Consider the following 27,026-nt stretch of genomic DNA (forward strand, 5'->3'; position numbering starts at 1 on the left):
CCGCTCCGACGGCGGAAAACTCCGGAAATGCCACTTTCATTGATCTTTATGCCCTGTTATTTTGATTGCATTGTTTGACTCTTGGATGGCGACCTTGAGTGGCTTGACAGGCGCCTATAAACAAAATGAATTATTTCATTGTAACACTATCATCAATAAATGTCATTTTACGAGAAAAAAAACAAATAATTGGAATATCACATGTAGTTTTACCTCAAAAAGGCAATTACGTTCATCATTTTATGGGAATACATTTTTAACTACACAAGGAAAAAGTTTATTATATGAGGAAAAAAGTTGCAACATTATGGGAATTTAAGTTGAAAAAACATTTTTAAAGACAACAACTTACATGAGGAAAAAGTTGTGCATGATTGTTTTTTTTGTTTTTTTTTTATTAACCAGAAATGTTGACATTTTTCAGGAAAAAAAAGGCTCACCTGCGACCCGAAGCAGAGCGCCGACGGGATGCCCGGCGCGTCGGTGCCCGGCATGCGGCGGCGGACCTTCTTGCAGAACTGCCGCACGTCGCCGCAGGACGTCTCCAGGTCCTTGAGCAGCACGGCCAGGTCGGTCGTCTCTTGGCCGGCGTGCAGGAAGGCGCGCAGGCGGCCCGCCTCCACCGACACGCAGTCCAGCGCGCTCTGCGTGAACTACGCGCACACGCGGCGTAAGCGGCGCCTGGCGCAATATCGCGGACGACGGAAAAGACGAGTTGCGCTCTCACTCTGATGTGGTCGGCCAGCTGCAGGGTGCAATCCTCGCTCTGCTCGGACAGATGAACGCCGTACAGTCGCTGCAGTCGTTCGCCCGCAAGGGAACCATCACAAGAGTTCAGTTTAGCAAAATAAAATGTCCGTGTCCCGAGAGCATGACAATACATTTGTGGTTTTAGGAGTAGAAGAAAAAAAAAAAACATAAAAACAAAAAAGTGCAATACTGTGAAAACAAAGGTCACATTATTTTATTGTTTATTTGAAATATGACAATATTATTTTAGGAAAAAACAATATTACTAGTCTAATTTTTGATGAATACAATATTATGACAATAGGTTCTGGTTTTAATAGTTTTTGGTTTTGTTTTTTTAAATCAAATCATTTCAAGAATTGAGTAATACATTTAGGAAACGGGTGATATTATTTTCAGAATACATGTTATGAAAATTAAAGCACTTTTATGTATTACAAAAATCCATCCATCCATTGTCAACACCGCTTATCCCGGTTAGGGTCGCGGGGCGCCGCAGCCTATCCCAGCTGACTTCGGGCGAAAGGCGGACTACACCCTGAACCGGTCGCCAGTCAGTCGCAGGGCACATATAGACACGGACAACCATTCGCACTCACATTCCCACCGTCACCGAGTGGGAACTGATCCCACGCTGCCCGCGCCAAAGTCGGGCGAGTGCACCACTACACCGTCAGTGACTATTACAAAAATGAATTTGTAATTTACAATAAAAATATTGAGTGATTTAAGTTCTATTTGTACTTGTTTTAAATAAAAATGTTACAAAAAACTAACAATTCATTTCATATTTTTTTTTTTTTAAATTGCATTTTAGTCACAATTTTAGTTTTTTTGTAACTAAAAATCAAGTCAAAACAGCGGAAATATTACAAACAAAGCTGTGATTTTAAGACTTTTTTCATTCATCGTTTTGATAAACATTTTGAAAATGACTATGACAACAAAGTCATAATTTGACATTTTTAAAGTCAAAATATTCAAAAAATTAAGAAAGTTGCAGTGTTAGGGAAAAGTCATAATATGAGATTAAATTACTCATTGAATGAAGAAAAGTTGTACTATTATGAGCACAGTCTTTTTTTTTTGGATAAAAAAGTCCAAAATATTGCAGAATTTGACACTGCTGCTGTGTTCTGCTTGCAAAGAAGAGCGGCGGCGGCGGCGGGCATCACCTGGTAGTACTTGATGGCCTTGGTGAGCACCTCCACGTTGACCGTCTCGTCCAGCTGGTCCTTGTGCAGCAGCTCGATCAGGAAGTCCAGCGAGCGCTCGTGGACGCTCATCTCGGAATACAGAGAGCCGATCTTCTTGTACACCTCCACGCCGCACTGGGACAGCGCTCTGACACGCACGCACGCACGCACACACACACATTATTTGAAGCGCACTGCAACGGACGCACGACGGTTTGAAGTCGCTCCTACAACCGGCGAACAAGAGAAGAAAGGCGACGAGTAGGAGAAAACAATTTAATTTTCAGAGGAAAAAAAGCGCGTGACAACAATCTCCGTAAAATTAAGTACGAATTGTAGGGGCGGGGGGAATGTGTAGAACAAAAAAAGTTTTTATTGCCGAGAAAAACGTAACATGAGAGCAAATTCCTTTTTAAGTCATCGTATTAAAATAATGAATTTGCAATTTTAGATAAATTGAGAATACATTTGTCATTTGGCCGGAAAAAAAGTTTCAATATCGATTTTTAGACATAACACTGCAAAAATTGATGTCATTTTAGGGGAAATGTGTGAATGTTTAGCAAAAAGTAATAATAATTTTACGAGGGAAAAATTTGATACGAGAGAAAAAAAAAAAAAATCTGTGTTTTTAAGGAACAAAATGACAAAAATGTATTTGTAATTTTAAGAAACAAGGCACAGGCTACAAAGATACATTCATCCTTGATGAGGAAAAAGTTTTAATATGAGAAAATTGTCACAATTAAAAATGGGAAAAAGTCAAATTATTACAAAAATGAAGACCTAATTTGAGGGGGGAATCAAAATATTACAAAAGTATATTTGTTCTAATGTTATTTTGCAAGACGCGCTGATTTTACCGACACTTTTTTCGAATCTTTAGAATAGATTTTAAAGTTCTGCTACTGGTCGGTTCAGGTCCTGAATACACGACCGAAATATAAACCCAGTCGGGCTCTGACGTGGACCGACTCGGGTCCAATAGTCCGAAGCAAACACGGCGACGCAGCATTGCGCTATTATGCTGCACGCAAACGGAAGAAGTTGCCAACTGAAGTCACATCAGCGTTTTGAAGTCCAGGTTAAAAACTCTTCTTTTGAACCATGCTTCTTTTTAGAACTGATATTTCTTGCACTGTACGCCGTTTCAATTGGATTTTTATTTTGTTTCTCTTTGTTTGAAATTGTTTTTTCTTTGTTTTTAACACTTTTAATCATGTGTTGATTTTGCTTCTTAATCCTTCCAGTATTTCCCTCAAAACCAGAGCAAGCGCACATGCACGTTTCTTATACTTCATTCAATAACAGTACAACTAACCTTATATTTTACTCTAGAATTAGAGAAAAAGAAAACGTCAAAGAATAAACTGCACGTATACGTCGGGGGAAAAGTGTTTGTTTGAGCCACGATCAGAACGGCGGCAGCTCTGCCTCAACCCGAGTCAGCAAAACTTGCAACGTCGAGGCCAAGGACGACGGCGCGGAAACAAACGTACTGTTCGTATTTGTGGAGGGTGGCCCGCAGCAGGCTCAGCGAGTAGACCAGGCCGCCGGCGAAGCTCAGCTGCTCGCCCGCGGACCCCCTCAGTCCGCTTCGCTCCGCGCAGTTCTCGTTCAGATCGAACTTCTCCTGCGCTTGTTTGCTGATCAGCTCCGCCTACACGAACGCACGCAAGACAAATAGCGCATCCTTCGCGGTTTCACATTTTGGAAATATCATCAAATCGTAGCAGAAATCTGCATTATGAGGAAAGAAAGTTGGAATATTGTGAGAACAAAAAGGTTTTTTTCCAAAAAAGGGAAACAATAATCAAGAGAATTAATTCAAAAATGTAATGCTAAAAACTATTGCAAACATTCTTTTTTTAACTATATAAGAAAAAAGTAATGTTAGGGGAGCAAAATTAAAGTATTTTTAAAAATAATAATTCACAGAAATAACTGCCTAATTATAGCTGAAAAAAAAGGTTCAACAATTATGAGAGCAAAGTTGTATTTTTGTATATATTGTATTTTTTTAAATCACAATATGACGAGGATGCATTGTAAAGCGTACAAGAAAAAATATGATGACCAAAAGTTAAAATGTAATTTTAAAAATCATATTAGAATGCTTTATTAATTATATGAGAATAAATATTAGTATTATGTAAACAAAGGGACATTTTTATTTCAATGAATATCCTACTAGATGGAAAATGTTCATACAAGAAAAAGATGAAAAAATAATCATTTGAATTGAAAAAAATGTTAAATATTAAAATTCCCTTATTTTAAGAAAGTATTTTAAATTACATTTTATGTTGGAAAAATCTTAATATTAACAGAATCAATTGTACAAGAACAAACTTTTAATGTGACAACACTCCATTTGTAATTTTAGAAAAAAAAGGCAAGAATAAAGAATAAATTGTTGAATGTATGAGGGGAAAAAGTAAACTTTTTTAAAAAATATAATATCACGTGAAGAAATTCTAAATTATAATCAGAAAAAAAACCTATTTAATATGGGAACAAAACGTACACTTCCATAAAGAATCCTAATCGCCACACACTGGACAAGACATAAATGCTTCAAAGTGACTTTTTGGGAGACGTCCACCAAGGCTGCAGGAAGCGCGCGTACCTTGCAGACGAGTCTGGGGAGGAGCAGCAGCACCAGGATGCAGTCGTGGTCGCCGCCGTGGCGCAGGAACGACTCGGGCATGAAGGAGGTGAGCAGGGAAACGTGCCTGTTGGCCTGAGTCACCTCCATCTTCCTCAGCTCCATCTCCATGGCCTAAACACGCACACGCACGCAAGATTAATAGCAATATCACAACAATTTCAACTGTTTCGCATCGTTTACTATCGTACTTGTGTAGTGTAAAACTCGATCATATTCTATTACATTCTACTGTGTGGTATTATATGGTGAACTTTTGTGAAATTGTATTTTTGTAGAATTGTATTGTACGTTATCATACTGCATTGTATTGTAACGAATTGCGGCGTTCAGTACGGTATATCATTTTATCGTATAGTAACTACGCAGTGTCGTTCGTATTGGATCGTATGGCATTTTACGCTATCATATTGCATTGTATTGTATTGTACAGTATCACGTTGTATTGCATTCGGTTATATCACCACTATCCTAAAAGAATGGTCCAAGTCATTTTTTTTTAATTTTTTTTTTTTTACCTAAATCGGGACACCTCTGCTACAATGGCCGACATCTTTAGTTGAACAGAGCCTGCAATTGTACGCAGGAAATGAAAAGATTGAATCGCTGGGATAGGCTCCAGCATGCCGGCAACCCGACTGACGATAAGCGGTACAGAAAATGGATGAATAGAATAGATTCGGTTTTTGGTTTTCTAAAAAACATGACATAGCGTTATTTTAGGAAGGTGACGAGTATTATCGTATTCTGTCGGATTACGTCATGTCGTATTGTACGTTTTTGCATTATTGTACTGCACAGTAGATACAGCATTGTACTAAATCATATCGTACTGCGTTGCACTGCGTTTCTTATCGTGTCGTATTGTGACTGTCAAAACGTAAAAAAACAAAAACTAATGGGTAATTTGCCTTTTACCTTGAAAGTTGGGATTTAACAAATTCAAACTAGCCATGTATAATGGACAAACTTTGAGTCACGGTTGATAAATGTCGGCAGAGAAGGCTGGAAAAGTTTCATGACTTTCCATAACTCATCAGATGTTCCTCAACGTCAGAAGAAATGTCAACGTTTATTTTGTAGGTTGCGGCACTGACCTTGGCGTACGCCTTTGTCTCAGCAAACTTGATCTTGAAGTCAAACATCTCGGCCGGCGGCGGCCGCTGCTGCTGCTGAAGCTCGGCGGACGCTTCCTGCTGGCTGGTCAGCTCCCTGTTCACTTCCTGGCAGCGCGGACGAAAAGGACCGATCGTGTCTCGGCGCCACACGGCGAAGGTGGAAGCATGTCACATACAGTATGTCCAAGTCATAAGGAAGTCTCAAGTCCTAACCTTGAAATTCCAAACAAGTCCCAAGTTACTGTGGCAAAAATCAAGCGAGTCACGTCAAGTCCTTACTCGAGTAGAGAAAGTCGCACAATCTCGTTGAGTATCTCGCCAAGCAAGATTTTCGTATATTAACAGGCGAGGCTTAAAGTCACGCCGTTCAAGTCTAAGCCAAGATGAATATCATGATTACCGAGTCGAATTTAGCCGAGCTAGTCCCAAATCCCCAAATTAGCGACTTGAGTCTCACTCGTGTCCGGTCCCGTGGCTGGAGTCCCCCACCTGCGATAGCCGCAAAGGAGGAAGCGTGCCGACGTTACCTGCAGGTGAGCGGTGAGCTCGCGGTACTTCTTGATGGTCTGCTGGTAGTCGGCCACCGTCTCCTGCGCCGCCTCCACCCGCTTGTCGGCCTCTCGCACGCGGGCCGCGCTCAGGTCCAGCATCTCCCTCAGCTCCAGCTCCGTCTCGCGGGCGTTCTCCTGCAGCTCGTCGTTCATCTCGTTGATGGCCTCCTGCAGACGAAAAAATAAAATAAAAAAATCGGAAAAACATTTGTCAAATGAAACGAGTTTTTAAAAAAAAAGATAACTGAAAGAGCATTGTCCGTTTACAAAACTAATTCGAACAAAGCTATAATTACAGTGGACCCACGACTAGTCGCAATTTGGCATTTACCTATTTGTGAATTTTCGGGGAACCTATCCTCCATTATTCACTGAAAAACTCACCTATTGGCTGTTTTTGCATTCAGGCCAGAGCAATGTGCCATTTAAAATAGTTGTTTTGGCGCCATCTTGTGACATTTGGTCAAGGGATTACGTTGAAGTGAGGGGAGGGGAGGAGCTTCATTTTGTCCGGCCATAGCCTTGTCTAATAGAAAAAAGTGCTTTTTCGCCGTCTTGTGGCGATTGCAAACCTTTTTGGGTGGCCATGGATTACTGATGCAATCGCAGAGGAACACTTTGTCAATTTATTTCAAACGTAAGCTTTTTAGGTTGATTTGAAAACTATTTATTTTGGCTCTGCTGGTTTTACCACAGCTGAACAATCATACAGGACCTCGAGGTATGGAAAGAAAACATTGAATTAACACTAAAACCAATACAAATACATTTTTCCAAAAAATGAAAACGAATAAAAATGAAGAAATCCCACACTGTTCTATCCTTGACCGAGCGCCACATCAGAGCAGAACGAAGCAGATCGGGATGAGTCCAAGCACTCACCAAGTCGGTGACGGTCTCCCTCAGCTCCCGCACTTTCTCCTCCAGATCCAAGTTTCTCTCCGTCAGGGTCTCCACCATCTCCTCGGCCCCCAAAGCTGCATCCACCTGATAATGGCGAAGACGATGATCTACGCACATATTTACTTCTGCATGTCCCCCAAAATCCCCTTTTCGATTATGAGAATGTCTTGGCAAACGGCCGACAAGGGGGCGCCATAACCCGCAACCACGAGGCTATTTCAGCCAATCAGAGAGCCCTGAAGAACTCAACGTTCTACTAACAATAATGCTTTTTTCTTCCCTTTATGTTACACATTTTGTAATAAGATTTTTTTAAATATATTTTTAAAAAATTCTCATAAAAGTAGACAATTAATTTCATAAAATAAATGTATTCTAATAACATTTGTCATTTATTTTTGCCATTACTTTATAATTCAACTTTTTTCAATTCAATTTGCTTTATTATTTTTACTTACTACTTTTATGAATATAATTATTTCTATAATTATCACAATCATTGCTATATTTTGAGTTAAATATTACAAGAAAATGGCAATTTTGTTGTCTTAATATTTTACTTTAGTCTCAAAATATGTTGAATTTGTATGCATTATTTTTTTCCTGAAAATGAAAATTTTATTTGTACTATTTTGACAAAAATAACAACAACAACAATAATAAAAAATAGGACTTTGCTGACATGTTACAACTTTTCAATGTTAGCCTAAAAGCATACGTTCAATTATTTAATTGTTGATTTTTCTAAATGTATTATTTTATTTTATTACTGACGAAATAGCAATTAAAAAAAAATACCGTCATGCTTGCTAAAAATTGTGCTTTTTCTTTGTGTCGCTTCTCAGTCATGCAGGTGATTGTAATCTGCAAAGGTTGAATTGAGACAACTGGATTCTTCTCGTTTGTTGAATTTCTGTTTTCCGAAATGACAATATGGTTGAAGTGCTTGGGGGTTTTGATGAGCGGGACCTGCTCTTTGAGCTCGTCGATGGTCTTCTCCGCCGCCGACATTTCCTCTTGCAGCTTCTCCTTGTTGCCCCTCAAAGCGTCCAGCTCCACGTTCTTCTTCTCCATCTGCTTCTGCAGCTTCAAGTGCTCCTGCTTCTCCGACGCCGACAGATCTCGCATCCTGACGCCCGGACGAAACCAGTGAGGATTATCTCCACTTTATTGTGGAATTGCAGGGATCAATATGAATTATTGTTTTACTACAAATCTTTGTTTAGCCGTCTATGCCAGTGACGTACAGTGACAGGCAGAACATTTGAATGCTCTTCCGCGAGATATCAGGTGTAATTAACCCGTATATCCACCTGCTGCCATTCATACAACAGCGTAATAGCTTTGTGTTCAAGTAAGCAGGAACAGATTTAAAATGTGTCAATTGAGCCGAGATCATTTTTCAGAATATTGACTTTTTCCATCTTTTTTTTTTTTGTTTCGCTGTTTTTGTTGGTGCGCCGCCAATTCTGTTTCAGCTGCGGTTGTTATTTTAAGTGCTCTAGAAATAAAGTTGTGTTCTTGTGCCTTGGCTCAGTAAAGGTTGTTGTACTATAACATCTTAAGAGTTTGGTTTCAGAAAATAATCAGAATCTTACAGTTGTATGTTTTCAAGTGCAAGTCAAAAGACGGAGGAAAAAAATAATCACTTTGGAGGAAAAAAGGTCTTTTGCATTGTTTAGAAAAAAAGTCACTTTTTCAAGAAAAGATCATTTTAAGTCTTTTTAAAGTCATTTTAAATGAATATTTTCAATTGGGAAAAAAATGAAAGAAAAAAGTTGTAACTGTACAAGAAAGTGTTTTGTTTTTGACTTTTTTTTTTTTTTTTTTTTTTTTTTTTTTTTTTTAGAATAATTGTTTTTGAGGAAAAAAATCCCCAAATCTAGAAGGAAATATATATTCCTTTCAAGATATAAAATATGAAAGCTAAAAAGGTTGTATTTTTGTTTTTGTACCATGAATTAAAAAAAAATCATAAATATTTAAAGAATAAAGTTGTAGGTTTTTGAGAAAAAGTCTGAAATATATATATATATAAAAAATTAGAAACGTTTTTTTAAAGAGGTTTTTAAAAATAAATACAAAAGTTGTAATCTTACATGAAGAATCTTATATTTTGATTTTTTTTTACCAAGAATAAAAAAAAAAAAAAACATAAATCTTAAAAGAATAAAGCTCTATGTTAAGTTCCCATAAATGTATAATAATTTATAAAAATAATAATAATAATACAAATATGAAATCTTTTGGGGAAAAAAAGCAACATCATATTTTTTTTTCAAAAGAAGTCCCATTTTCTTTCAAGAAAAAAAACAATGTTTGATTGAGACCCACCTGACCAGAGCTTCCTTCAGCCTGCTGTTTTGCTCCTCCAGCTGTTTGACGTGATAGCTGGACGCAGCGCCGTCAGAGCCTGACAGGAACAACACACACCAAACACGAGCCAGCTGACAACAAACTTCAGGCTTGGGGACTCCGTTTGACTTTTCTTGAGCACACCTTTCTCCTCGATCTCGTGCTTGAGGATCTCCAGGTCCATGGTGAGCTCCTCCACCTTCTCCTTCATGGAGTCCACCTCCAGCTGCAGGGACTCCGCGCGCTCCTCGGCCATCTCCTTGTCCAGCGTGGCCATCTCGATGGCGTCGGCCGTGTCCGACATCTCCTCCATGTAGTGCTCCCTGGCCTCCAGGGCTTCCTTGGCCTCCTGCGAGCAGACACGTCACGTCCACCTTCGCCTGCGCCTGCGCGTAAACGTAGGCGCAAGCATTTTGTCCGTACCCGTTTGGCCTCCTTGAGTTGCTTCTGCAGCTCGGCCTGCTGCTCCTGCATCTTGCTCCTCCACTCCTGCAGCTGCTCCAGCTGGATCTTGTACTTCTCCAGCTCCTTCAGCTTGGCCTTGTCCTCAGTGCGCTTCACCTTCAGCGTCTCCAGCTTCTCCTCCAGGTCCTTCACCTGAGTACGCAGAGCCTCCTCCTCCTGGAAGATGGGACAACTACATGCATAAGAAGTGCACATTTTCATCCCCCAAAGTGAGATTTTGTATTTCCTCCAAATAACACCAAATAAAAAGGTTAAATCTTTCTATTTCCTCTGTATGTAATATTTATTGTAATATAAATGTGATTTTTACATTTAAAAAAAAAGATACAAATAAGTTAATAATAATAGTAATGAGTCTTTTGGTTGATCTTTTTCTGTCCCAAAACAAATGGAATGCTGAAACAAATGATAAGACTCATTCCTCTCAATAGCATCATTTAAAAAGTTAGTAAGGGATACTCACGTATATGATTGCTCCACCTGATTTAACCTTTTATTCACCATGATTTGATGTGATATATTATGCAACTATGTGTATCGCACTGTACAGTTTGTTGTCTGTGTCTTTCTATTGGCTTTTATTTTGCTGTTTTACTCTGCTGTCTGCTCTGCCAAGTCCAAAATGCAAATGAGAATCTGGTCTCGACTGACTTACCGGGATAAATAATGGTCAAATTAAAAAAAATAATAAAGAAATAAATACATTGAAAAAAACAAGCTCAAAGTGAAGAAATAGAAATAACTGCAAACACAAAACAGTTTTTTTCTAAAGGTTAACCAATAAAAAAAAAATGTTTTGATTGCATTATTATTATGCATTTGCTATACATTCCATCCTTGCAGAAAATCTTGAAAGAATAAGTGTCCCTATACATTTGTGTATAAAAAGTCTGTTTGAATAAGTTTACATTTGTTTAAAGACTACAGAAGGGGTATTTTAAAGCTGAAACTATTTTGAAAATGTTTTCAATATAGTCTTTCCATATTACGGATTTTCCCCTATCATGATGAACGGGGACCACTGTATTATGATAATTATGTACTTTCTTTTCCCTTTATTTAAAAATACTTATATAATTAATAAAATAAAATATATAATTTTATTTTATCTAATACTATATTTCATTACCAAAGTTTGCACACGGTTGCTTTATAGCGAGTATTGACAGTCATGCTAAGGCACACCGAGCATTTTCATCACGTCATTCATATGTCGCATGTTATGACAACACGCACACACGCACACACACGCTGTCTAAAACCATGCGTCTCAAGTGCGCCAGATGCTAAAATAAATGTGAATTTTTAGCAGTCACACCATTGACAGGCTGTTAAAACTGACAAAGAAGACTTTCCGGTGCGAGCGCATCAGTCAATGCACCTGTGTTGCCATGGTGATTTCCTCCCATGGTGGGGGAGGGGGCTGAAATATCAATTAGGCGGCGGCTGACTTAAAACACCGAATGGGAGAAAAACTCTCACAATCCGCATGGATTCTACAGAGTAGTAATATTACATGGTGCGTCTTCTGAAAAACATTTGTCTCATTACTTATTCAAAAAGATTGTGCAGTCTTCAAAATGGCTGTTGAAAATTACAAGAACGTAAAAAAATCATGTTTCAAGCACCTGACACCGACCTTGCTGGGAACGGGTGGCGGAGGGTTCCCGGGCGAGTGCAAGGTGGGGATGATCGGGGCGGCCAGCGGGGTCTGGGCGGGCGTGCTGGCCTCGCTGCTGCTCATCTCGCCGGCCGAAGCCGAGGCCGAGGCCGAGGCCGAGCCGGACGCCGGCCCCTTCCCGCCGGAGCCTGCGGGACGGCTCGGCTGCCGGAGGACAAACAAGGAATAAAATGCCGTCCTTCCGAGAATGCCATTAAAATGTGATTTAATGATGTCACGCGATCTCTTGTACACTTTGCTGCATCCAAACACATTCGCACACGTACACCCCCACACAGACAAATGCAAGGGTGGGCAAAGTGTGGCCCAGACGCCACATGTGGCCCTCTCTGTTCTTTAATGCGGCCCACCGAACATTATTATTACATGATCAAGAGTCCCTAAAACTGGTGAATTAAAATGTATGTCATTGGTTAATTTACTTACTGTAAATAATAAAACAAAAAAGTAGTGGGATAGTAATAATTTTACATATACAGCAATCCCCCGCCTATTTGTGGTTCACTATTTGCATTTTCACCTATTTTCTTAACTGTGTCCTGTGTTACTCGCTGGAAAAACCTACTGATTCGCAGCTCTCTGCGTATTTTTGTGCTCGTTCTATAATCAAAGATGCCACAAGATGCCCCCAAAGCCTAGCGGATAGGAAAGTAGTAATTGGTGTCAAGGAAGTATGATGAGGTGACATACTGTAGCTGAACAGTTTAAGCTCTTTGGTTGTCGGTGAGGCCAATGTACAGGCCAACATCCTTGCACTTCCAGCGGATTTTTTTTCAAAATGAAATAATCTGTAATCTTAAAGGGCAAGTTTGAAAGTACTTCGGGGGTCTTACTTTGTGTTATATTTACAGATTAAACGATTAATATAGGCAATTATGAACATCAAATATTCATGGTTTCGCTATTTGTGGCAGGGCTTAGAGTCGCTATTCCCCACGAATAGCAAGGGATTCATGCATTACATAATTTTTTTAAATTTAGTTTATTAAATAATTGGGGAAATAGTTACAACGAAATCAATTGTAAACAAAATAAAAACGTTCTGTTTTAAAATGTTAACGTGGCCGTGGAGCGCAAACGTTTGTGCCCACCCTTGCAATGAAGCAAAGCTGGTGGGAATGGAAGCCCTGAGAAGTTGGAAGGGCTCACCTTGGGCCTTCTGGCCGTGGTCTGAGGAGGAGGAAGAAGCAGGAGAGGGAAGAGGAGGGAAGGGCAAGGAAACAAACAGGCAAGGTTAGTCCTTCAAGGCAAGGCATTCCAGGCACTCTCTTTTCCTATTGGTCTGGAAGAACGTCAACAGGAAGAAGGCTCGACGTATGCACTAGCGAGTGAGACGACACTACCCTTACTGTACCGAGCCGTGGTCTTAAGTCCAACATATGTAATGCACCGTGATTTTTGGGGCGTATCATTACAAGACGACTCTTAAACCACAACCGAACCGTGTCGGAATGCGTTTGGAACCGCACCCGATTTGGATTACAGTGTTCATACTTGACCAAAGGAAGGAAACGAACGAGAATCCCATTCAAACAAATTAAAACCCGGCACATACATACAATAACCATGCCAACTTGGAGCCCAATTCCCCACCTCTGATCAAACTCAACAAAGGCTCGATTATTGGACCTCTAAAACCAAGGTACGTACCGAACCGTGATTTTTTTGGGGGGAAGACGTACCGTCACACCCCAACTCTCAAACCAAAACTGCATTCAAATAAAACTGCACCCTAGTTTGATTACTATGTTCATACTTGACCAAGTACATAAAATGAAAAAAAAAAAAAACAGACAAAAGCCGGGCACACACATACAAATCGGGACGATTTTGGGTCTGATTTCCCCCTTCTGATCAAAGTCAGAAAAGGCCCGATTATTCAGGTGTCTAAAAAGCAAGTTGCGTACCGCAGAGATTTTTGTTGGCTTATCGTTGCAGCCATACGTTCAAACCACAAACAAACTGCCCGAATTCACATTGAACTGCACCCTTGTTTGATGACTGTGTTCATACTCGACCAAAGGGGGAAAATGAACTAGAATCAGATTTAAAACAGACTAAAGAAGAGTACACGCATACAGATAAACACGCCGATTTGGAGTCTGACTCCTCCCCTTCTGATCAAATTCAGCAAAGGCCCGATTATTGGTCTCTAAAGATGATCCTGAGTGAGTATCCTGTGGCGTGGTGTGTTACAAGTGATTGGGAAACAATCTCAGCCAATAATAGTATCTGTTAAACCCATTCAATATTTGTGATCCCAATTCAGCCGACCCACAGACTCAGCAACGATAGCCAAACACCTTCACAAACAAACGTCTTCATTGTCTCGATTTGTTTTGAAAGTTTCAAATAATGCATTTTGTCCCATACTGATCGGTCGCTTTTAAATCATAAAGCAAAAAAACCAAAAAAACTAATAGAAACATCCTGGCCAAGGATGGATGTTGATGCTAACGTCACGTAGCATCAACACGCTCCGCTGGACCATCTGAAACGACAACGTGACTGCCAGCGCCGCCGCTGCCAGCGAGCTGAATAACTGCATTGTGTTGTCCGGCGGGCCAGGAACACAGCAGAACCGGAACAGGAGCCCTGACACGGCAAGCCGAACCATCAGTTGCACCCGTTCCAACCTTGAGTCAACCACGGTCAACAAGGGCAATCTCGTTCTCCAGGCTTGCTTCGGTAACCATGGACAACTGTGGACAGTTATGACAGTGATTTCACTGTTCGGGGTGTCGGACAATTGCATTATATCGTGTTTCATACTGTAGCTGTTCTCTTTCCCTATTCATCGATCTGTTTGGCTATTATTTGTTTACGCTTCGCTTCAACGCTGTTTCAATTTAGATCATATTTCCCAAGCTTTATTGAGCCAAGGCACCCATTTTACATTGGAAAAGTATCACTGCACACCACCAAATTAAAATGTCCCAAAATGTCTATATACTGAAATAATGATCATCTAGTCTCACTTTACGCACAAATGTACTTTGGGCCTGTTTAGTTGAACACAAAGAGATTATTCTGTTGTTTATGAATGGCAACAGGTGGCTAACAGGTTATTAATTGTACCTTCTGCATCTAATTGTCCTGCATGTCACTATACGTTGCTGGCGTAGATAGATGAACAAAAATACATTATTTGATGTCAATAAATGATCATTTTTGGAGCAATCAAGTGAAATTGGATCATTTTCCACGGCACAACTGATGATGATATTCCTGGTTGTGAATGTACATTTTACAGACAGTGGGAATAAACGGATTCTGATTCTGGTTCTAACAAGATAACTGCTGCTGTAAATTGGCGCCATATAAATCAAATGGAATTGAATGAAATTTGGTTACCTAATAAAACTATCCTGGTGGTGCTCAAGCTCAAACTTGAAGCAGAAATAAGAACAAAGAGATTTTTCCCCCCCGACTAATCTCCGATTCCACAAACTTTCCACATCTCGCCCGTCGTGTTGGATGCTTTATTGGATTACAGAGAGAGCATTCAGCGGAATTTAGCCCGGGCTACCCTCGCTGCCAAATAAGAGCTGACAGCCTCTTAAGCCCGAACGTTGTGCACCGCACACCAGGACGAACCTGACGGGGAAAAAAAAAGTGAGCGTGACAAGGCGGCAAAAAAAGGGGCGATACCGGCCAAAATAGGAATACTGGATGACCGGCGTCAACAAATGTGAGCGACAAGACGGCGGTCTGTACCTTTCGAGGAGCCGGAGTCTGCCTCATCATATTTGCGAGAGAAAAGGACACACACAGACAGACAGACAGACAGGAAGAGACGAGGCCTTTAGGACAGACAAACAGACGGAAAAAGGCGAGCTGCAGCGGTGCAAATGACCGCGGCGGCGTCCTCGTCCTCTGCTAATCCCAGCGCCTCACCAGTAGCATTCTGACATATCGCCGCCGCTAACCTTCCATCCCCCCCCAGACCAGCCCTCTCATCCGATGCCCTGCTCCCGCATTACATCACCGCGCGCCTTCTCCCCTCCCCGCCTTTTCACCCACTCATCACCACGGCGACCACAGCGGGGGGGGGGGGAGAGGATGGGCAGCGCTCTGTTAACCGCTCGGGGGCGGGACGGCGATGCGATGAGACAATTTTAAAAAAATAGAAATTTTCAAAACACAGGAGGTAGGGTGGAGCGGAGAAATGAGCCGCGACATCGCGTATGCGAGCTGCTCCCCCGTTTCCTAGCAACGCCGATGCACCCCTTTGACAGCTGCAGCTACAAGTCAGCGCCGATGTAAAGTGCTTGAGGCGAAGACGTGTTGAAAATAAAATATATTTAAAAATTCATCGGATTTTTGGGGCCTGCCACATATTCCAATAACAAAATTCAACATGGCCCATATTAGGTTACAAGAAAAAGTTAAAATGTTGAAAGATATTACAAAAAAAAGGAATGAAAATTTGTCACAACATTTTGATTTAAATTGTAAAATATTTGAGTATTACATGATATCACTACTTTTTAATTATTTTAAGTTTACTGTTACCAAAGATTGCTGATAATATAGACAATTACTTTTTGTTTCATTTTTAGGATGAAAGTTACAATTTTGGCGGCACAGTGGGCGACTGGTTAGCACGTCTGAGGTTGCTGGTTCCAATCCGGCCTGACCTGTGTGGAGTTTGCATGTTCTCCCCGTGCCTGTGTGGGTTTTCTCCGGTACTCCGGTTTCCTCCCGCATCCCCAAAACATGTATTTGATGTTGATTGATGACTCTAAATGGCCCGTAGGTGTGAATGTGAGTTTCTATGTGCCCTGCGATTGGCTGGCGACCAGTTCAGGGTGTACCCCCGCCTGACGACCAGAGTCAGCTGGGATAGGCGCCAGCATGCCCGCGACCCGCGTGAGGAGAAGTGGCACGCAAGATGAAGTTACAATTTTGATTTGAAAAAAAAAAAAAAACGCTTGAGTGATGTCTTTTTCTTCTACATTTTTTAATTAAAGAAATAAAAGTTTTTTTACTTCTCAAATACAAAATATTTACTTTATACGTGACTAATACAAAAATCTACACATTGAATGTTACATGACATCATGCCATTTTTTTTTATCAATAAAAACATTCTGAATATAAGATAACGTGCAATTTTATGATTCAAAAAATATTTTTGAATGCTACAAGATATCATACTACCACTAATAATGTTCTGCGGCTTTTTTTCTTTCAATACATATAACTGCTTAGCATACAGGTGTCAAACTCAAGACCCAGGGGCCAGATCTGGCCCTTCATGTCATTTTGCATGGCTGGCACAATTTTTCCTCAACGTCTGTTCAAAACTATTTATGCATCATAAAAATGATAATAATCAACATGGCTCTCCCGCAGAACATTTTCAAAAACGTGCAAAATGAACTGTCCGCCAATTTTGTCCGTTTGACAGACGCAATCCTGGCTGTGCCCGGTTAGCAGATCAGCTTCCACTTCAGTTTGCCAGCGCAATCAAGTTTGGCCCACAAACCTTTCGCAACTTGTGCGCTTGCCGCTTCCCACTGTTCTTGAAAATGTCAGAGTGTCAACTAGGCAACGCCATCTTGATGACTTCCTGTCATCCGTGTTACGATTCATCCTGCTGGGCAAACGCGATACGCCTCGAGTGCAGCACTCATCTCTTGACAGGAAGCTCTTTAATATTTTAACAAAACACATTTGCCCTCGGTTGAACTGTAACGGAGACGCATAGACGCTAGTAGCCATGCGGACTTTGTTCCGCATTGGGCTTGCGTGGGCGACGGTCCCAAAAAAAAAAAAAAAAAAGGCATTTTGTTGAAGGATTTTGGGTTTGGCAGCTGATGAGACCATCATCCTCCTCTGAATGAATGAATCCTCTTAGAGCTCGCTCGCTCATGCTGTGAGAAGGAGATTAGCGAAGCTCAGGAGGATATGATCACAGCTACGACTAGCGCGGCTCTTCAGGAAATATAAAGGCTGGCGGAATCATCATCTCATGCCGGGGGGGGGGGGGGGTGTTTCTTGAGATACGAGCCATCATTCGGAAGATTTGGGGGATTTGACAAACAAAGTAGGGCTGCGCAATTAACCACATTTCCATTGTGGTCATGATTTTGGCTGCCACGATTAAATTAACCTGATCATTAACGACATTTTAAATGAATACAACTTAAAAATGTGCGCCTCCTCAACCAGTAGTCAGCCACCAGGGGGCGAACGCACGACTGAGGCGTCAGAAGCTGGCTAAATAACAAGCGAGCGCACCCTGCAGCGGGAGTCTAAAGTCACTCCGTTCAAAATCTCATTTTTTAGTCATCATTTATGCTTGCTGCAATTCGCACTGAAACCTGTTTACACATTGTTTGTTGAAAAGTAATGCAATAGAAATACAGATGTTTTCGCCAACCTGATGAATCTTCATGGACATTTAATTATGTTTTACTTGTATTAAATAATTGGTTAATGTATTCAAATTCAATTAACTATAAATAAATGTAAAAATGACCGTGAATTAGTTTGAAATAAATACACATTTTTATACAAAGGTTTGGCTACCCCTGCAATGTAACGTCTATAAAGGTCTCTCCCCTCCCAATATTGTCGTATTATCTCAGTATCGTGATTATAACTTAAGACCGCATCGTCCACTGTGCGACAATCTGCAGCAAAACAGCAAAAACAATAAAAAATAAAAAAGGAAACAAACAAGCAAGCAAACAAAGTCAAGCGAAAGGCTACGAGCATTATTCATGTGACAGGAAGCGGCTGGCGTTGCCTCCTCCTATCACTCAGATGATGGCGGTGCGGGAAAAAGAGCGCAGCGAGCGGTTGTTTCGCGAGCTTCGGTTGCCACGGTGACCACGGCGATTAAGACGGCGTAGCGAGGGAAACATGCCGCACCTTTTTGGGCTTGACTCCTCGCTGCGTGGTGGGAGGAAATAAGATGGAGGGAGGAAGGAGTGTAGGGTGAGGGGTTAAAGTCAGGCTCGGGAGGGGAGGATCACGGGCAACCATCACGTCTGCATCTCGCACACACAAACATACGCTCCCAATTGAGCTCACGATATCAAATTCAAATGGCATGAAATTCATTTTAAGAGTGCATTTTCTTTTTCTGTGACACTTCTTTAAACCGTGTGCCCTCCTCTTATTAAGTACCCTCTGGAAAACTTTGTGGCCAACAATGTACACGTACAAACAAACAAAAGCATGCATCAATATTTGCTACTGTTCATTTTTTCCCTTTTTTTTTGTACTGCAGCAATTTGCTAAAATCATTTAAGTTCATTTTTTCCACATTAATGTACACACGGCACTCCATATTGACAGGGGAAAAAATGGAATTGTTGAACTTTGGGCAGGATGGATGGTGAATATTGGTGGGCAGCCATTTTCAGGTCTTTCCAGAGATGCTCAATTGGGTTTAAGTCAGGGCTCTGGCTGGGCCATTCAAAAAGAGTCCCGGAGTTGTTCTGAAGCCACTCTGCCATAAAGCCCCAACTGGTGGAGGGCTGCAGTGATGCTTGACTTTCTCGAACTTTCTTCCATCTCCCAACTGCATCTCTGGAGCTCAGCCGCAGTGATCTTTAGGTTCTTCTTTACCTCTCTCACCAAGGCTCTTCGACCCCGATCTCTCAGTTTGGCCGGACGGCCAGCTCTCGGAAGGGTTCTGATCGTCCCAAACGTCTTCAATTTAAGGATTATGGAGGACACTGTGCTCTTAGGGACGTAAAATGCAGCAGAATTTTTTTGTAACCTTGGCCACATCTGTGCCTTGCACAGTTCTGTCTCTGAGCTCTTCAGGCAGTTCCTTTGACCTCATGATTCTCATTTGCTCTGACATGCACTGTGACCTTTAAGGTCTAAGGATGGACAGGGGTGTGACTTTCCTAATCAAGTCCAATCAGTATAATCAAACAGAGCTGGAGTCCAATGAAGGTGTAGAACCATCAAGGATGATCAGAAGAAATGGACAGCACCCGAGTTCAATATATGACTGTCACAGCAAAGGGTCTGAATACTTATGGCTGTGTAATATTTCAGTTTTTCTTTTTTAATAAATCAGCAAAAATTTCAACAATTCGTTTTTTTTCCTGTCAATATGGAGTGCTGTGTGTACATTAATGAGGAAAAAAATAAACTTAAATGATTTTAACAAATGGCTGCAATATAACAAAGAGTGAAAATTTAAGGGGGTCTGAAAACTTTACATACCCACTGTGTGTGTGTGTGTGTGTATGTATGTGTGTGTATACATACACGCACACACACACACACACACACACACACACACACACACGTAGTTGGATTCCTTAATCTAGTGTGGTACAAGTACCACTAGTGGTACATGGGTTATCTTTAGTGGCAAGCAAAAGAATCACTGAATTAAATACATATAAAAACAACATTTAAAACGTGTCTGTGAGTGTTTGGAAAAAAGATGAAAAAATACTGAGGTAGAGAATTCTTTAGCAGTTTGTGCATGTAAATGTTTGCCACCAAGTTGTGTAAGGGTAGTAAAATAGAGGACGGTACTCGGGTTAACCTGGTATTGAACATTAAAAGACTAAAGAGTGAATTTTAACCATCTTTGATAGTCTTTTTTTATGTAAACATGGGCATTATGTTGAGAAAAATGACAAGAAATTTACCAGCAAGCATGTCTGGTTAGAATTAATGTGTCTCCCTCTGCTGGCCAGTGCGAGTAATGCGATTAAAACTTCGTATACATTTCTTGCTTCGAAATAATACACTTCGACTTTTATTTTGACACAGTTCCATCAAGATTTTCACCCAATACAATTTCCGACTGATTAAAATGTGAAATTTGATTATCCTCAGGCAAAAATGTTGATTTAGGTCACTGTTATTTTTGTTTTTTTAGATAGCAAAAATAGTAGGTGTCAGCAGGCACAGTTTCACAATGTGGGAACAAATGTTACATCATTTTGGGGGGATGTTTCTATATTTCATCCCCAAATAGTCATCTTCTTAAGAACACCCCTGATCAGAACAAAAATATAAATTCAAAAAATGGGGTATGTGTGCATTTGTTCTCTGAAAGCAGGGACAATTAAGGCCAGCCTGATGGTGGACATGTTTTTTTAAATATATATCTTTATACATCAAGATGTGACTCACCAGTTTGGTGGACTTGGAGGTGTCCAGGATGTCTGTGAGAATACAAAGAGGAAAAGAGATGTTACAGATCCTGGTGTAAGCAATAAAACTATATTTAAAATAAATAAATACATAAAAAAGACCAGATGGCCCATCGTGTCATAAAACTGGAGGTCAACATGGCTGCCAGAATGAGAGGGCAAAGTGTTACCTCGCTTGGGCACCTTGGTGGCGCTGGGCTCGGGCGTCTCGGGGGACGTGGTGTCTGCGCCATCGTCTACGAGTTGGATCTGAAACAAAAGAGGAACCAGTTAGGGAGCTGCTTAAGTGGGAACCAGGGAGCTCTTCGTCAGCCTTTTTAAGTATGTTTGTGTTTTTGACTTTTGTCTGTGGAAAAAAAGGAGTTAAAAGTTAAAATGTTCATAATTCTTTTGAAAACTTTTTTTTTTCCCCAAAAAGAGCATTAAATTGTAATTACAATATAAAAGTAATACAATCAAATAACATATGTTATTTATTAGATTTATAAATTATAAGAAAATTGAGTTAAAATTAGTTAATAGTTTTAAAATAATACAATTAAAAGGAAAAACAAGTATTTTGGATTTAGAATGACAGATTAAACACTATTTTTAAGCATAAAAATTAAAAAGTAAAAATCTTAAAATGTTTTTAAATATATTTTTGTACAGAAAAATTTTAAATTTGAACTTAAAATTGTAATTAGTAATAATAATGATCTCGAATTGCAAATGTAACTATTTAAAATTGTAGTTGTTACTGTATTTTTTAAATTTCATTTAAAAACTGACAAAAACAAATTTTAAATATTCATATATTAAATATAATAATAATAATAATAATATTACGCACATTAGTTTTTCTGATGCCTCCCAAAGCAAAAACAAACAGTATGTATGGAAAACATTGTTTTGTCCAAAACAAGAAGGCAACCGAGCTGGACGGAGTTAGAAATATTCTCACTGTGCCGACAGAGACTTAACCTCACTCCCACTTTGTGAATATAACATGGAGTTATCAATCATTTTGTATTATTTATGGACAAGTTGATAGCCTTCGACGAGACTGGTCAGGTACTAAAAGTGTGACCAGGACCCCCACGTAGACGCGTTGTTACCTGCGACTGTCTGACAAAAATGCCGTGGCCGTCCTCGCAGGTGAAGTAGCGCTTCCCCTGCACGGTGCCGTCGTTCTTGCCTTTAGCCTCGTCCAGGATGACGCCCACCCACTTGCCCGAGGCGAAGAGGGTGGCGCCGATGTAGGCCACCCTGCCGCGGTGCCCCTTGCCGATCACCTCCACCAAGGAACCCGCCTTGGGGGGCCGCCCCCCGCCGCCGTCCGAGCTCATCCTGGCCGTCTGCGTGGGGGGGCACCGCATTCGCATTTATGGCTACATGCTATGCTAACAGAATGCTATGCTAAGAGGCAAAATTGTCATGGCAGCCATGTTGTTCAAATGTTAATGAGGTTTGAACTAGGCTTTACACAATCAGGATTTTGTCGTGCTGTCTGATTACGTGTTGTCTGTCCCACACCGCCGCCGTTTTTTTTTTTACAACTTTAATGGCCGTCAGATATTTACAGTACTGCGTCAAAAGACACACGCGACAAGGCTAAAAATAAACTAGCTTTTGGATTCAAATATACTGTGCACGATGGCGACGCAGAGTAAATGTCTTTTGCAGAGCCGATCAATGACGTCATTGATCGGATCGGCGACTGATGACATTAAAGCCGATCAGCCTAAAATGCTAATTATCGGCCGATACCGATCAGGCTGATAAAATCGGTGTAAAGTCTAGTTTTAACTAGGCTAACTGAATTTTTTGACATGCTTAGATTTGCTACAGAACATCTTAACATAATGTTTTTTTGTCGTATGAAAGTCAGCAAATTAGTTTAAATATATGATGTTATACTATGCTATACCCTGTGTTTTCTTGTTTTATGGGAAAAGTGAAACCAGCCTGAAGGTATAGTCACTCAAATGTAATGTAAAAGATTGTTCAGTCAGAGTGGAGCACTGGTGGGCCTAATGCTGGGGGTTCGGGGTTCAAAACTCAACTGAGGCTGTGTGGCGTTTGCACGATCTTCCACATTTCAAAAACATGCATGTTAGCTTGATTGTAGACTCTAAGTTGTCCATAGTTGGGAATAGATGTTTGTCTAGAGGGAAAACGCAATCAAAAGATAGATGGATGGATGGATGGATGGATGGATGGAGGGAGGGAGGGAGGGATGGATGGAAGTCAGATGGTTCCTGAGATGAAACATGAAGGAGCGCTCGTTTTAACCACCCTCGGCGACAGGATGTAGACCGAGCATCCTTCAAGTCCACGGGAGCGCACGCGGATGGCCGCGTCACGCTCCTTCTGGGACACGGTAATGTGATGTCGCCCGCTCGGGAAATAACGCCGCGTGCCTCCGTGAGTGCGCTGGTGACTCAGCAATTTATTGTTACCCTCCCACCTCTGACTCTCCTTCGAACACAAGCAAGCGCTCTGCTGCTGCACAATAGAAACACAAACTAACCTCTCCAGATGCACTGCTAGTAAGTGCAACGTCCTCCACATCCTTGTTGAGAAACAGCCATGGCTAAACTTCAGTTTGAGGTTAAACCCACCTTACGCAAAAAAAAACAAAAAAAAAAAAAAAAAAAAAAACGGACGAAGCATAAAGAAGGTTTTGTTTGGCGTCAATCCCTCAGGGAATGTTAACAAAGATAAAACACCGGAGACTAAAGGTTGCCTGAGCATAATCCATAAACTGCTTTACATACATTGGTAGCCATAAACACATGAAAACATTAAAAAAAATAAAAAAATAAAATAAATGCATGTTTGGTGCTTACCTACCTAAAACGTAGGTATACGCTTTTTAATTAACACATTTATTGTACAGGTATTGTACTGTGAATTCTAAAGCAGTATTTGAAGGGCGCCAAAAGGAAGGAAGGCAGAAAAGTACGTTTAAGCTAGGAATGACGGTTGCAAAATAAAAAACAGCTATGAGGAAATGAGGGAGGGAAGGCAGAAAGGACTGAGGGAAGGTAGGAAGGACAGAAGAAAGCAGCAGAGGGGGGAGAGAGGAGGTAAGGAAGGAAGACAGGAAAGCAGGTGGAAGCGACAGATGGAAGGATGCGTGAATAAAACTGGTATGATGGAGTGGGATGGAAGGAAGGCACGAAGGAAAAAATGCCATGAAGAACGATGTGAATGTTAAAAAAAAGAACAATTTCAAAATGGACGCCTACTTTTGGCTCACCCAGTCTAAGGAGTTAACATTTATAATCATCAGATTAAAAGTCAAAGGCATTGTTTCTTTCCCCTCAAATATAATAATGAACATGATCACTGACTTCATTTAGTGCGTCGATCGGCGGACATGCTGATGCATCGTGGCAACGGGCCGAACGATGTGAAGCGTCCACATCTATACAGTATGTCTACGTACTGTACATCTGCGTGTGCATTCCGGCAGCTGGTTCGTGAGCCAGATGTTGCTTCGACACGTTAGCCACGCGCTGCTAGCGGATAGCACACACCGCTAAGGGATAGCAGCTGAATTATTTAGCGGCGACTATTTTGAGAATCGCTTCATCGTTTAGCGTGAAATTGTCCAAATCCTCAGATTTCAGCCTCCCAACACTAAATATTCGGATTTCTGTCGTCTTCAATGAAAGCAGACTGATTATCTTGCGTTTAATCAAAATAAAACATTTGCAAGCGTCTACTTTTACGTTCGAAAACAATGATGAACATTTGTTCCCTATGTTCTGACATTTTATGGACCAAACCAGTCACTGAATTATAATCTATGAAAAAAATAAATACATTTAATCTATTACAAGAATGATCATTATTAGGAATAACCTGTAACTGACGTAGTTAAACCTGAAGCAGCCTCAGAAGTGAACATCAAACTAGCTCTTGGTGTCAAAAAGGTTTTTGAGGACAACATCACTCCCTCTCGTGTCGTATTGCGTCACTGTTGTTTATTTGGCATTGTTTCATCATTAAACAATACCAAATGAACAACAACGATCTGTTAAAAAGTGATTTTGCATTCAACTTGAATTCAAAATAAATGTATTCGATTCATCAATGAAATAATCGATAGAATAATCGACTCTAAACATATTAGATTGCGACAGTTCTAGTTTTAACGGGCGGGAAACGAGCTTAAAGACGCCGCAGGTAAGAAAAGAGAAGCGCGACCAGTGACGTCACCGCTCGGGCGACACAGAATCCGACGACCAGGAAGCGCTCAGAGGCCGATAACGACATAAAACACACCTGGCGTACGGAAGGTCCGGACCGCCGCAACGCAAAGCGGGACAAAGAGTGGAAATTGTGTCACGCGCTCACCCGGCTGAACGTGCTCCTCCTGGGTTGTGACATCTTCCCCGGCTCCACCACCCACGCGAAAACACAAAAACCGTGCGGCCCGGCTGGCGCACCCGCGGCACTTGTTCACACTTCACGCCTCCGATGGAAATGCACAGGCTGGAAGCAGACCGAGAGCATCAGTGCGTGTGTTTGTGTACGTGTGCGAGAGAGAGAGAGAGAGAGAGAGCGAAAGGGAGGGCTGTGAGGTCCACAAAAAAGGTGCTGGGTCCTAGAGCCGACAAATTCACACCCTTTTCACACTGCCCGTAAAAGCTTTTCTAGCCAAAAGGTGCATTTAATGACTTTTAATGATGTTTGCGTAAAGTCCTAATGCGCACATTTGTTTGCCCATGTGTGTTATTTAAGCAAGCATGAAAGCTAATACTATTGGTGAGCCTCAAGTGAAGGTGATTTGTTTGTGTTGAATGACCGAGCTGCTACGTTAGCCATGTATGTAACATGGGTTCATGATTGTGGACATGCTAGGTGCACGGTGGTGACGGTTCGCTGATTATTCTTTGACTGTGCTGTTAAAGACTACTGTAAATAAGTCAATCCAAACAGAATACCGGTCTCGGTTTGAAAACTGAGAGCTACTTCTTTAGTACAAATTCATGCAAAGGGCTACGAGTTTGATATGTTTTGAGGCTGAGTTATTCAGACTATGGCTGCAAATAACCATTATTTTCATGATAAATTAAACTTACTATTATTGTTTTGATTCAGTTACTGGTTTGGTCTGTGACACGTCAGAAAAATCGGGGGAAATGTTGATCGTTGTTTTCCAAAGTAAAAGCAGATGTTGCAAATGTCTTAGTTTACACATTAAACACAAGGTCTGCTTTCATGGAGGACTACAGAAAATCCAAGAATATCTACTGTTGAAAGGCTGAAATCAGAAGATTTTGACAATTTTAAAGTAAGGAATGGCTCAAAACAATTGATTATCAAAATAATTGTCAATTAATTGAATAATCAATTGGTTGTTTCTTCATGGACTAATTGTTGCACCTCAAGGGACCACAGTGCAGTACATGCTAAACTGAAAATGTGTTCGGTAAATCGGCGGGCTTATGTCGTAGAAGTGATTCCGATTGTAAGGATTTAGGAACCAATGACCACGTCCCGTCGCTACGACCGGGAGTAGCCGGTCTTGGACCGGCGGACTCGGTCCGCACCTGGACTTCGGTCGCACTTGAAAGCACCACATTACCGCCAGCAACAGCAAACAATTGGACTACATCTTGTTTCCTAGCAGTCAGCAAACAGGTGTTCGCTAGTGCGCGTCGATTCAGTTGCAGGACAAAAGTCCGCCGTGATGAGCACCGAACGGTAAACAAAAGCCAGACGGGCGGCGGACAAAGCCAGGATTAACTGGACTGCTCGCCTGGGCCTTTTTCTTGCTTTTGTATCGTCATCTGTCCGCAATGGACGCGAGGCCCGGCTTCCGGGAAGCAGAAATGTTCGCGCAGCTGAGTCACGAATCGATCGAGTCAGCACAATCGTGTGCGACGAAGCCACCATTTTAGGTCCACGGTCAACCGCCGATCGGTTCAATCGATTGATTGGCCAGCGCGTTCTTTAACTGAGCACCTACACCATCAAGAGTGCTGTAATAATTTTGCCACTAATTTGGCTGCTTTTTCCTCAAATTGATGAAATAAAATCTGTATTCCTTCTATTGTTTTCATCTCATTAACTAATTGGTTAATTGAGTTTTCTGTCAAAAATACAACAAATAATGTTATACATACACTACACATTTTTCATTTATTTTAAAATGTCAGTTAATTTTCAATAATATAATTGAAAAATGAGAACTATTATT

At 41.0% G+C, this 27,026-nt stretch overlaps 1 protein-coding gene across 8 annotated transcripts in view; it reads right to left on the bottom strand.

Annotated features, from left to right (window-relative positions):
- Positions 1 to 27,026, bottom strand: part of dctn1b (dynactin 1b) — a 36,833-nt gene that overhangs the window by 8,554 nt on the left and 1,253 nt on the right. Inside the window, exons 1-19 of one of the 8 annotated variants that reach the window (XM_061695416.1) lie at positions 25,178 to 25,336; positions 21,928 to 22,167; positions 21,001 to 21,079; positions 20,811 to 20,842; positions 15,405 to 15,422; positions 12,837 to 12,857; positions 11,646 to 11,831; positions 9,965 to 10,162; positions 9,686 to 9,890; positions 9,521 to 9,599; positions 8,156 to 8,315; positions 7,166 to 7,270; positions 6,260 to 6,451; positions 5,712 to 5,837; positions 4,576 to 4,728; positions 3,446 to 3,606; positions 1,926 to 2,094; positions 728 to 796; positions 441 to 653 (exon numbers count right to left, since the gene is read on the bottom strand). In XM_061695416.1, coding sequence (XP_061551400.1) covers positions 441 to 653; positions 728 to 796; positions 1,926 to 2,094; positions 3,446 to 3,606; positions 4,576 to 4,728; positions 5,712 to 5,837; positions 6,260 to 6,451; positions 7,166 to 7,270; positions 8,156 to 8,315; positions 9,521 to 9,599; positions 9,686 to 9,890; positions 9,965 to 10,162; positions 11,646 to 11,831; positions 12,837 to 12,857; positions 15,405 to 15,422; positions 20,811 to 20,842; positions 21,001 to 21,079; positions 21,928 to 22,167; positions 25,178 to 25,210 — 2,439 coding nt within the window. In that variant the 5' untranslated portion in view covers positions 25,211 to 25,336. Of the gene's footprint in view, positions 1 to 440; positions 654 to 727; positions 797 to 1,925; positions 2,095 to 3,445; positions 3,607 to 4,575; positions 4,729 to 5,711; positions 5,838 to 6,259; positions 6,452 to 7,165; positions 7,271 to 8,155; positions 8,316 to 9,520; positions 9,600 to 9,685; positions 9,891 to 9,964; positions 10,163 to 11,645; positions 11,832 to 12,836; positions 12,858 to 15,404; positions 15,423 to 18,569; positions 18,591 to 20,810; positions 20,843 to 21,000; positions 21,080 to 21,927; positions 22,168 to 22,875; positions 23,144 to 25,177; positions 25,337 to 27,026 lie in introns of those variants that run through there. The other 7 variants (XM_061695418.1, XM_061695419.1, XM_061695420.1 and 4 more) reach the window with 7 other exon arrangements.

Source organism: Phycodurus eques, chromosome 14, assembly GCF_024500275.1.
Source record: "Phycodurus eques isolate BA_2022a chromosome 14, UOR_Pequ_1.1, whole genome shotgun sequence".
Taxonomy (NCBI): Eukaryota; Metazoa; Chordata; class Actinopteri; order Syngnathiformes; family Syngnathidae; genus Phycodurus; species Phycodurus eques.